Source organism: Mya arenaria, chromosome 6 (genome assembly GCF_026914265.1).
Source record: "Mya arenaria isolate MELC-2E11 chromosome 6, ASM2691426v1".
Classification (NCBI taxonomy): domain Eukaryota; kingdom Metazoa; phylum Mollusca; class Bivalvia; order Myida; family Myidae; genus Mya; species Mya arenaria.
The window spans coordinates 14,627,375-14,640,768 of record NC_069127.1 but is presented as its reverse complement, the minus strand read 5'-3'; the positions used below and the strand labels follow the sequence as shown (position 1 = coordinate 14,640,768).

Below are 13,394 nucleotides of genomic sequence, written 5' to 3'. Positions count from 1 at the left end.
ATGCACCAAGTGTTTAAAAAAGTTGATTTCAGTCACGAAGAGAATCAACCATACCCCACACTTGTTGGAGTAAGATGAAATGTCCACTTTCCGCGAGAAAGAAAGTACATTGAAAATGTTCATTTGATTCAAGTGACTATTTTTTATAAATATGTTACAATACATAAAATACGTTATTTTTTTATAATTGTTTACCCATGTTGAATTTTATTTGGCAAATTTATAAGAGATTTATATACAAGGGCATAGCCAGAAGTTCGTGGAAAAGCTTGATAAAATGAAAACAATATGCAGCATATCTTTTAAACTTTCATACAATAATAATCAGGTAATTTGAAATTAAGAATGCGAGATTCATCGTAAAGCATGTTATAACGACAACGTAGTGATCACTATGGAAACAGGTGGTCGCGCATTCCTCCGCAGTTGCTAAAATAACCCATGACAATATCTTGTTTTGTTGACCACTCACATTGAAACCAATAAAACGGCGCGAAGGTTTGCACATTTGACGTGACGTTAATAACGTGTGATGAAGTGAAGTTTTAATTCAGTGCGTTTGTTTGTTTATTTCAAAGGAAACATTTTAGCTTGAACGGAATAGTTAAATTTTGTTTAAAATGACGCCAGAAGACAGATTGATAAAACGGGCAGTGATACAGTTCTGTGTAAACCTAGGGAAAACTCCATCGCAAACACTTAAACTGATGAATGAAGCATCGAGTGAAACTCAAGTGAAACGAATGCTCGTTTACAAGTGGCACAAGCGGTTCAGTGAGGGGCGGGAAAGCATTTGTGACGACGTGAGGTCTGAGCGACCGGTTTCACAAACTACGGTGTGTGACGTCGAGGCCGTGAAAAACATCGTTGACGCTGATCGTCGAGTCACTCTTTATGAAATATGCAAGATGTTGGACATGAGTTATGGGTCGGTACGGAGGATAATGAAAGACAGTTTGAAAATGAGTCGAGTGAGTGCGCGTTGGGTTCCACGGCTGCTGACAGAAGATGAGATGAGCAAAAGAGTACGGGAATCACGCCGATTCTTAGCTCGGTACTAAAAGGAAGGAAACCGTTTTCTTGAGAAGATAGTCACTTGCGATGAAACCTGACTGTTTTATTTCGACCCTGAGACAAAACAGCAAAGCAGTCAATGGAAGACTACCAGTTCCCCGCCTCCGAAGAAGGCACGACCATCCTGCTCGATAGGAAAGTATATGTTCATTTTCTTCTTTGATGTGCACGGTGTTATCCTACTCCATGCAGTTCCGCAGAGCCAATCTGTGACGGGTGCTTTGTCGGACCGTATTTGGTACAAAAACGAATATGGTACAAATGTACCATATTCGGTCGAATATGGTACAAATGTACCATATTCGGACCGAATATGGTACAATTTTCGACCGAATATGGTACAAACATTGTACCATATTCGGTTGGAATAAGTTTTTCTATGCTCGCCAAAACGTATTTGGTACATACCAAAAAAACTCATAAAATGAAAATGGCCTACGTATATGGTACATAAATTATGTATTTCTTAATAAATGAAATAGTCTGCCAATGTGTAAACTTTTTTTCAAACTCAAATACATTGTATTAACCTAATATTGGAAGTGACAAAAGTATCATCATCATCATCATCATCATCATCATCATCATCATCATCGTCGTCGTCGTCGTCGTCGTCGTCGTCGTCGTCGTAACTAGCAGTAACAGCTAACCTAACCACACTTTACATGGATTTTGCTGGTTGTGTAACTGTTTCGCCGGCTAGCTCAGTCGGTTGCGCGTCAGATTGGCACGCAGGCGGCCTGGGTTCGATTCCCGGGCGGGCCAGATACTTTCGTGGAGATTGGTCACGAAATGATTTCTACGGCCATTCTTCCCCTACCGCTGTTTCAAGTAGGGCAGTTGTCAATTACTGGCGAATGTATCTGCTTAGTACTGGTTACTAAGTACTAGTACTCTAAGACTAGAGACGTGCTTGCTCCAGGTAACTCTGTAAAAGTTTGAGGATTATCGCATTTTGGTTATGTTCATAGAGTGTGAACTTGTAAGGGTAAAGGTAGGCGAGCAAATCCATGAAGCGCGCCAGCGCTTCTTGGAAAATTTGATCGTTTAATACCCCTCGGTATTAATGCTTATATTTTAATACATTTTAATAATAATTGGTAGGTTTTGTCCAGATATGATTGCTTTAAGCAAACGTCGTTGCAGGAATGTCGACGTCGCATTCGATTGGTCGAATGACGTCGCGTCAGCCATATTAATGATTTCGTGCATTGTTTGGGTCAATCTAAAACTTCTGACAAGAAGATATTGCATGAGAAAATCCGAAAAATAAACAAGAAATTGGGCCGAAAAAATAACTAACGAAATTCATATTTCATGCATTTGCAGTTGTTTTACGATAGAATTTCTTCGATATAATTCAATATCCTTTGGTCAGTAGTTTTAGATTGACCCAAACAATTCACAAGATCATTAATAGCAATTTTCAAATTTTTAAAACTTTTTTTTTCGAAAGTGTATTTTCACCAAAATCCGATTTAAGAGATTTTGAGCTCTTTTAAATGAATATATCTCTCCAAAAATAAGGATGTTTGACTGGCTGCTTTAGACAGGTGTGACTGTATTCCTAAACATTAGGCGAAAAGAAAAAAATTGTCTGGTTCCGGTGACCCGACCCTACCTATTTTTTTCGCCCGACCCTAAACTTTTTTTATTTGAATACGAAAAAATTGGTCCGATTTTTTACTCAATATTCAAGAGAATTGTAAAGAACGTTTTTAAAGCGTTCATGTAAACATTCTAAAAATAAAACAAAACTTAATAATTTTAGTTTAAGTTTTGAATCTATAATATGTTGTCTTGATTAAGGGAAAGTAAATTTTGAAAATAGAAATACATTGATCTTGTGGCAAGGTTCGAATCAAAACCTCATATTTTTAAATAAATGTACGAATTTGCACAGCACTAAAGCATTCAACGTAAAGCATTCCCTGCGACTTCTTTTTACGCTGATATTCAGTCAATTTAAAATGTTCTACAACCCATGATTTTGCCATATAATTGCATAAATACTGTACTAGTCATAGCAAGCACCGAAAATGGTCTCGTTTATAGCGAATTATATTTTCAAAATATAACACGTACAGAAAGAAACAATTATTAAACCTATAGGGTTAAATGTGCATAAAACTCCTCCAGCTTGCACACTATGCATGTTTACAGTACATAAAAAGCTTAGTGTTGCACGCACAGAAGACTTTAATCACACAAAATATACATTAAAATAACGTTATTATATCACCTTTCACTCAGCATCAGTAAAAATAAATAAATAAATAAAATAAAAAGAAATGCCGACCTACCCTACCTACTTTTTGGGGGCATGTCACCGGAACCAGACATAATGTTTTATTTGGCCTTACTTTGTAAAGTTGATTTGTCGTTCCGACGTCATATTGCTGAGAAGCCGACAAAGCTTTGAAGTTTCCGATTTTTTCTTTGATAACGTGCCGCTTTAAAAAGGCGGGAATTTTGCACACGAGTCTTACTCAGAAGTCAGTAACCATATTTGACTTGGCGGTCGGCAAGAAAAGTTGTGATTTTCGACTAGAAAGAATTGAAATCCAAACTTTCTTCAAACTTCAAAAGAATTCTTGACAGTAAGTACTGTACATAATTTTAATTTTCAGTTGTCTTAATATGCATTGATGTTTTAACATGCATTGATTTTTATGTTTTATGCCCCCCCCCCCCCCTCAGAGTGCATTTGCAGTTGTCCGTCCGTCTATCCAATTGTCCGTGGCATTCCTTCCGGGTGCGTAACTCCTAAACTGCTAAAATATTTAAGCTACAGTCATGAAACTTCATGAAAAATGTTGTCCATCATCAGCTCTCAAGATACATTTCAGCTCACCTGAGCACAAAGTGATCAAGGTGAGCTATTGTGATGGCAAGTTGTCCATCGTCCGTGCGTGCGTGCGTCCGTACGTGCGTCCGTCAACAATTTCTTCAAACGATTTCTCCTCCTAACCCGCTAAGCCAAATTCAATGAAACTTGGCAGGAATAGTCCTTGCATCAAGCTCTACCAAAGTTGTTCAAAGAATTCCATTTCATGAAGAACTCTGGTTGTCATGGCAACGAAAAGGCAAATCATAGTGAAATCTTTAAAAATATTCTTGTCCGAAACTGCAAGGCCTTGAGGTTTGATATTTGGTATGTGACATAATTTTGGTATGTGACATAATTTTGGGGTCCTATACTAAGATTGTTCAAATTATGCCCCTGGGGTAAAAATTGGCACCGTCCCGTGCCTGTGTTGAATATTTACATAATATACATCTGCATACTTCTACTGTTTCATTTTTGTTAACTTTTCTTCTGAAAACAAAATGCACGAACTCCCAAGCCAAACATTGGGCAAGATTTGCCCATGAAAACAGACATTTATTTTAAAGATTCATAAATAAATTATATACCGACTGGTAAAGCTTGTCAGACGTTAGCATTTCAAATTGCAATGCTTTTTTAGTTCATTTACGTTCAAATGACTGTGTGGATTTCCATATAACCCAGAAAATAAACGCTAATCACTGTAAAATGAAAATTAAAGTAAAAAGCAGCATAAAATAAATGAAAACATACTTGAAATACTTATACTGCTCTGTCGGACAGTATTTGGTACAAAAACGCTTAGTTTAACTATATAATTATTATATAGAGAAATTTAAAAATATATATCTTTTTCTCTAAAACCACTTTGCCCAGAGCTTTGATATTTGTTATGTGACATTTTCTATTGAACTTTCGACTTTTGATGAATTAAACCTTGACCAAGTGACTTAATTTTGAAGCTTTTGCCTTTATTTTCCTTACAGTTATTACAGCTCAATCTGATTTTGGTGAAAAATACACTTTCGAAAAAAATTGTTTCAAAAGTCGCTATTAAAGTATTAATGATTTTGTGAATTGTTTTCGGTTAATCTAAAACTACTGACCAAAGGATATTGAATTATATCGAAGAAATTCTATCGTAAAACAACTGAAAATGCATGGAAAATGGATTTCGCGTTAGATCTACTAACGCGATATTTTCGGCCTATTCCATTCCTATTCAATAAATAGGACAAAAATACCAATTTTGGTGTATTTTAATTGAAAAATAAAAAAATCTTGTTATTTTTTCGGATTGTATTTGATGTCATGCAATGTCCTCTGGTCAGTATTTTTAGATTAACCCAAACAATTCACAAAATCATTAATAGCGACTTTTGGAAACAATTTTTTTCGAAAGTGTATTTTCCACCAAAATCAGATCGAGCTCCTTTAATCTGTAGATTTGAACATTTTAAATTTTATGGAGTTTATAGGTCTTTGACCTTCGAACCCTGCCTAGTCGTGACTTCTGGTGAGCGACCTAGGCCCCCAGGGCCCCTTCTTTATATCCCTTCCATCCACGTAGCATTGGTTTCTACAGACCGTTTGTCCGTTGACCGCCATAAGTTTGCCCGCTATTTTTCCCCTGAATTTGAATTCGGTTGGATTTCAATGAAACTTTACATGAAGTACTTGCTACTTTCATTGCGCATATTGCCCGGAAGTTCGGATTGTAAATTTTAGCGGAGCTATCAGACGAGTGATTTTAGCTCAGCTCATGTCGTGAGACATTCGTTTTCGACACGCGGTGTTCAATACAAGCTCTATTAACTAATGAAGTATAAATGTATAATAACTTATTATATTATTTCAGATGAAGGAAGCAATTAGGAGAAAAAGGAAGCAATTAGGGTGCTTGCCCAGGTCGAAGTACGACATTATTGTCAGATGTTTAAACGGATCGTTCGATGTCCCTGTGAAGAAACGGACACCTGAAGAGAATAATTGTTTGGCCATGATTAGAAAACGTAAGGACTTCGAGCTTGGTGACCGGGGTTCTTTATTGTGTGGCGGAAAGCAAGTCCTTGTGAAAGAAGATCTTCCTAGATTTGTTGAGAAGATGTTCATGGAAAACAAAGGATGTGGAGCAAGGGTTATTTACAACAAACTGAAAGTAAATTACACGGGGTTCTCGGAACAAGCTATCCTTGAAATACTGTACAATAGCAAGTATTACCATGAGAAGTATCCGAGATTTACAAACAAGCCAACGCCAAAGACAATTACAGAAGAGGAACCAGGCAAAAGATGGCAGATTGACTTAATTAACATGAAAAATCAAAGTGTTAGCTACAAGGGGTCCACATACAGTTATATTCTACAAGTCGTGGACGTTTATTCTAGGTACGTTATGCCAAAACCCCTGAAAACGAAGAGTTCGCGTGAAGTTGCAAAGGCATTAGAGGACGTGTTGATGGTTAACCTTGCCCCTGACATCATCCAATGTGACAACGGACTGGAATTTAAAGGCCCTAGTATGAAACTTTTGTTGAACAAGTACAACATCAAAATGATCAATAGTAGGCCGTATCATCCTCAATCACAGGGCAAGTGTGAAAGGTCAAACAGTGTTATAAAGGCCAAGATTCTATTTGCAACAAAAAGTAAACGTGGATTTAACTGGGTCGAAGGGCTTCAAGATTTAGCCTATGCCATAAACACAAGTTTCAAACGAGTTCTTGGGGGTCTCACGCCCTTTGAAGCCTAATACGGAAGAATTCATGTTTTTACCAAAGAACGTCATAGTTCTCGTAAAATAAAGAAAACCATACGGCGAGCAAATAAAAAGGCTTACAGGTCGCTGTTGAAAAACGCAACTTCCCCAAGCAAGTACAAAGTAGGAGAGACAGTATTAATTCGCTATCCCTTTCGAAAATCCAGGGTGCCAACCAAAAGATATGTTATCGAAGGCAAGGTAGAAAAAGTAAAACGAAATGGTGTTTATATCGTGTCATTTCAAGTACCGAACAAACCCGAACTTGGATTCGTAAGCAAATCGGTTGGGGTCGAAAACATGACTAGCCTAACTGTTGCGTTAGAGAAACAACGAAAAATTAAAAAACATTCATTAAAACAGAACCGCTCAGAGAAACAAAATCACAGAACTAAGTACTATCATGTTTCAACACACCATGAAAATCTGCAGTTGTTGGATGGGGTGAATATTGCCATGGACCCAAATCCGGATGGAAATTGTCAATTTGCTGCTATATCGCATCAACTTGGTAAAATTGGTATATACAAAGACGTAGATGCTTTACGTAAGGAAGCAGTCCATCACATTGTAGAAAACAGATATTTCTATGAAACTTTTGTCTATGATGAAACATTTGATGAATACGTTAAGAATATGTCTAAGAATGGGACATACGGCGACAACCTCACGCTCATTGCACTTATGAGAGAATATAATTTGCAGTGCCTGGTAGTTTGTACCCGAGGACTAGAACACTCATCAATTGTGTCAGCAGATGGAAAGTTCGATGGTGATGTTGGAACAATTGCATTGGGGTATTTCCCAGAAGGATTTGGCATGCATTACGTTAGTATCCGTATCAATCAACGCGTGTACAAGGACATAATATCACGCTTAGAACAGTCGTATGACAACGGTGACTCTGGCGACAGCGCTGCGTCTGGCGACAACGCTGCGTCTGGCGACAACGGTGACTCTGGCGACAACGGTGACTCCGGCGACACCGCTGCGTCTGGCGACAACACTGCATCTGGCGACAACGATGACTCTGGCGACAACGATGACTCTGGCGACAACGCTGCGTCTGGCGACAACGCTGCGTCTGGCGACAACGGTGACTCTGGCGACAACGGTGACTCCGGCGACACCGCTGCGTCTGGCGACAACACTGCATCTGGCGACAACGATGACTCTGGCGACAACGATGACTCTGGCGACAACGCTGCGTCTGGCGACAACGCTGCGTCTGGCGACAACGGTGACTCTGGCGACAACGGTGACTCCGGCGACACCGCTGCGTCTGGCGACAACACTGCATCTGGCGACAACGATGACTCTGGCGACAACGATGACTCTGGCGACAACGCTGCGTCTGGCGACAACGGTGACTCTTGCGACAACGGTGACTCCGGCGACAACGGTGACTCCGGCGACAACGGTGACTCCGGCGACAACGGTGACTCCGGCGACAACGGTGACTCCGGCGACAACGGTGACTCCGGCGACAACGGTGACTCCGGCGACAACGGTGACTCCGGCGACAACGGTGACTCTGGCGACAACGGTGACTCCGGCGACAACGGTGACTCCGGCGACAACGGTGACTCCGGCGACAACGGTGACTCTGGCGACAACGGTGACTTCTCTGTGTGTTCAGCCCTGAAAGAGCTTCAAGATATGATAAACAATAGGAGGGCACAGAGGCGAACGACTTTTCCATTTCTGATGTTACCACTTCACATTCAAGTTGAAATTTTTAAGTTCTGCATACAATCAAACCCGTCAATCCAGTTTGTGTTGGCGAAGGTCGGCAAACCCTTTAGAGATTTAATAAGGTCAATGAGTTTGCAAACACCTAGAATTTACATTCGGCCGGATATTGGACTAGATACTAGTAACAGAAATCCTGTTAGCGTTCGTTTCCTATTAACAAGAGCGGGCAGAAACAGCGGTCTTATTTCGGCAATAAAAGAAATCATCAAGGGGCCAAAATGGGCAAACGCATGGCTGCGTTTGCGTGTTAGTGGAATCGGTTGGTATGATATCATAGATGTCATGTACAGACATTACAGGTGAAATATACATGTATATCGGTGTTTGGAAACCTGTTATGTTATTTTTGTGATTGATGATTATGTTCTTCTACCGGAAATTTGTTGTCATTTGCTCATTTAATGGTAACTTTTTACGAAGCACATTTGGGATATTTTGGCTGCTACTAAAATGAATGTATATATGTATATTATGTCTGGTCAAAATGCTACAGTTGGATTAAAATTTAAATGCTGTTCTATGTTCTTCAATATTACTTTGAAAAATCCTGTCAGTATACCAATAAATGAAAAAAGTACAAGTTTGTTGAATCTCTTGAATGAAACAAATTATAAAATACAAAATGTAAAATGAATATGTGATGATGATGATGACAAAACATTTGTGATGATGATGATGGTAAAAAAATTGTGATGATGATGGTGGTGGTGATGATGATGACAGTGGTTATGATGATTGGGGTTTGATGATTGTGGTGATGATGATGATGATAATGATGATGATGATGATGATAACAAACGTTTTGGGATGATGATGACAGCGATGTTTATCGGACGATGATGATGGTTATAATGATGATGATAAGATTTTAGATGATGATGACGGCGATGTTTATCGGCCGACGATGATGATAATGATGATGATGATAACAAAATATTTGTGATGATGATGATGGCGATGTTTATTGGCCGATGATGATGATGATATTCTCATCGTCGTCATCATCATCACAACATCCTCATTATCGACCGAAAACATCGCTGTCATTATCATCACAAAAAAAACTTTTGTGATCACCATTACGATCATGATAATGGATATGATGATGTTGGTTTTGATGGTGATGATGATGGTGGTGTTGGTGAAGATAACAACGATGATGATCATTGGGGTGTTGATAATTGATGTGATGATGATGATGATGATGATGATAACAAACGTATTTTGATGATTATGACAGCGATGTTTATCGGTCGATGATGATTATTATAATGATGATGATTATGATGACAAATGTGTTTTGATGATGCTGACGGCGATTTTTATCGGTAGATTATGATGATGATGATGTGCTGACCGTCGTTATCATCATTACAAAACTTTTGTCATCATCATCACCATCGACCGAAAAACATCGCAGTTATCATCATCACATTTTTGTGATCTTCATTACGATGATGATAATGGTGATGATGATGATGGTGTTGATGATGATGATGATGACCTTGATGATTGTGGTGATAATGATGGTGATGATGATGACAATGATGATAAAAGTTTGTGATGATGATGATGACGGTAATTTTGATCGTCGTCATCATCATCAAAACTTTTGTCATCATCATGACGATGATGATGATAATGGCGTTAATGGTGACGATGATGATGTAATTGATGATGATGACAATGGTGATGATGATTGGGGTTTGATGATTGTGATGATGATAACTGCGATGTTTATCGGCCGATGATAATGATTATAATGATGATGATGAAAAAAGTTTTTTATTATGTTGACGCCAATGATTACCGGCCGCCGATGATGATGATTATGATGATGATGATGATGCTGATGATGATGATGATGATGATGATGATGATGATGATGATGATGACGATGATGATTATTTTCATGATGGTATTGATGACGTTGATGCAAATTGTAGTTATGATGATGATGATGATGATGATGATGACGATGATGATGATGACGATGACGATGATGAGTGTGTACCATATTCGGAACGAATGTGGTACATTTTTCATCCGAATATGGTACAAGTTTGTACCATATTTGGTCAGGCATTTTACCCCAAAACTGCAGATACGTATATGGTACAATTAGACAGTTGTACCATATTCGGCCGAATATGGTACAAATTTGTACCATATTCGTTTTTGTACCAAATACGGTCCGACAGTGCTTCCTACTAAAAGGTAAAGTGATATATAACAAAATTCATTTTTATCAATATTTAGGACTTGATAAAATCTGCATAAAACAATGTTTTAAAAAGTTTATGATTAAAAATATGGGATTGAATAAGTGTTAGTTTTAATTATATTTGATGAAGTACGCAAAACGCGACAAATGTTAAAAGCCTCAGTTATGTTCTCCATTTAAGGTTTTGAGGCGTGACTTGTAGAGGGCGATGGCATTTAAGAGACCACTGGCGTTGCATGATGGGTGGATTCTTCACCAGGAAAATGCATCAGCGCATAGATCGGAGGAGGCACCGACTACCGCGACAATCCAGCTTGAAGCGGAGATCCTCCCCCCCCCCCCCCTTATTCGCCAGACCTACCACCATGCGATTTTGCCCTATTTCCGAAACTTAAATGTGAACTAAAGGTAAACGCTTCAATGACTTTCAGGCACTACAGAGTGAAGCTCAGACACGCCTGTATTTTTACAAGTCAGAGTGGTTCAGTGACATTTAGCGGCAGTGGGTAGCGAGACTTCGACGTTGTATTGCGGCGAACGGCTCTTACTTTGATAAGTTATGACGTTGACGTCAGATTCTGACGTTTGAACTGCGCGGGCTATACTGATCTCATGTTAATGAAAAAGCTGTAGTTTCCTTTATATTTTATGTATCAGTTGGAAGTTTTCTATGTCATTTACAGCTGAAATAGATTTTATAGCGAGCTGACGTTCGTTGAAAAATATCAAAATGTGTTGATTGTATTAAGGAATTCCACGAACTTCTGGCTATACCCTCGTATTAAGAAACTCGGAAAGTATGTGAATGGTTTGGACCGGCTTCCTCAGCCGCTAAAGAGGATATGATTATGACATACTTTTTTTAATCTTTCGAACATGAGTTTTTGAGTGAATATAAGCGAAGCGTTAAGGGTTTTAAAAATGCATCTTTTACTTGGATTTTTTAGATTGTTATTACGAAATAAAGTATGGCGTATCAAACGAAGTGTTAAAGCTAAGCTATTGATGGCTGAAACCCTTCAATAAATGTTGATATGTGCTAACATATAGTCTTTGAAGTCCAATATTTGGAAATGCGTTACTAACCCGATTCAACAAAAGGCTGTTGCACAATCAGTTGATTGACATAATCACGTGATAAACCAATAACTTCCATTAAGGTTAAAATATTCAACACCTTAGTATGAGTCCGTGTGGGCGAGTGGATAAGCGATCCGTTTTTTATTCTATGTGTTATCTGCACCCCTATGTGCTTGCTCCCAACTTGAACAAGATACTTATTTTTATATTTTATTTTTAATACTTCAATCGTTTTTTAAAAATGCAATTGAAGTAAGAAAATCAACCTGGTTACTATTATTTCTGCAATTTCAGTACCAAGGAGTAAAATAAATATACATGTAAGTGTTTTCAGATGCATTACGAGAAAAAATATGTTTGGTGCCAAAACATGAGAGAGTCTCTTTAACGGAAAAGTTTTGGCAGTTACTCAGTCAGTCAGATGGTGATAAATATAATGCATAGCATCATCGCTCTGGAGTACGAGAACGTTGTATACAGAGTATTTTTTTACTGAACATGCGTCTGTTTATGTTGATGACATAAAAGGTTTAAACTGTTTAAAGGAACAATAACATTATGAAACAACAAATCTGATTACAGATATCAGTGGCAGATCCAGGAATTGACTTAAGAAGGGGTAAGTGAAACTCATGGGCTTAATCATTCCACATCCGTCCCTCCCTCAGAACAGAAATTGAATGGCTTAAAATGTTGGACCGGGGTGGGGGTTAGACTCCCCTAATTTATAGTCCGAAATAGTGCATTTTTATCTTAATATTGTGTTTTTCCCGATATTGACTGAGAACATATTATAAACGGACGATTCAAAGGGGTGGGGGACGGCGCGCGCGCTGGGACCGATTCCCCCCACCCCAACCCGCCCCCTGAATCTGCAATTGAGTACATGCATTAAAACCGTCTCCGTAGCCTATTGGTTAAGGCGTTCTATACCCTTCATTAAATTGACTTAATACTTCACACAATTGTTCAGGACCATAAGCCAATGAGGTTACATAACTCCATATCCTTAATACAAGTTATGGCCCCTGATTGACTTAGGTTAAACTTTTAGGCAAGTAAAATTTAAGGGGAAGTTGGAATTTAATAAAAAAAACTTCCATGGGTCACAATGAACCCAATGAACAATGTTCTTTAATCATGAGCTATATAACTGTTCAAGCGTTAACAGACACATTCGTGTGCAGACGAAACTTTTATTGTTTTTACAAGCACAGAACTTGTATTTAGCATTTACAGTTTCTATATAATTCAACTGAAAGTTCTATTTAACCATAATATATCAAATATTAAGTCACCATTCACTAGCGGATTGAGAAGGGGTGCAGTTGGCGTGCGCTCTCTCTAAAATCGTCCAAGTTTACTTTTTGTGTCAATATATGAGAAGAAAATAATAAAATATACACATAATGCATCATTTCCGACTACAAATTGTTAAAAATTACTTGATTGAGTAACCCTCAATCCTCCTGCAAACGCCCCTAAGTAACGCCCCCTTCTAACGAGAATTCCTGGATCCGCCCCTGGTCATTATATATTTTGTTTATCAAACGGTACAGAGACCAAGTGACTGAATCTGACTTGCATTTAATGAATGAGATGGTCTGTAAAAGATTTCCGATGAATATCCTATGAAATTTGCAGTCCTCCCGTTTCGACTGGTCATTGTTTGT

At 38.5% G+C, this 13,394-nt stretch overlaps 1 protein-coding gene across 1 annotated transcript; it reads left to right on the top strand.

Moving 5' to 3' along the window:
* Positions 1–620: 620 nt before the first annotated feature.
* LOC128237578 (KRAB-A domain-containing protein 2-like) lies at positions 621–6,656 on the top strand. The gene is made up of 2 exons (XM_052953171.1): positions 621–836; positions 5,763–6,656. The coding sequence occupies exons 1-2, from the start codon at positions 621–623 to the stop codon at positions 6,654–6,656; spliced, it is 1,110 nt and encodes a 369-aa protein (XP_052809131.1).
* Positions 6,657–13,394: the final 6,738 nt, after the last annotated feature.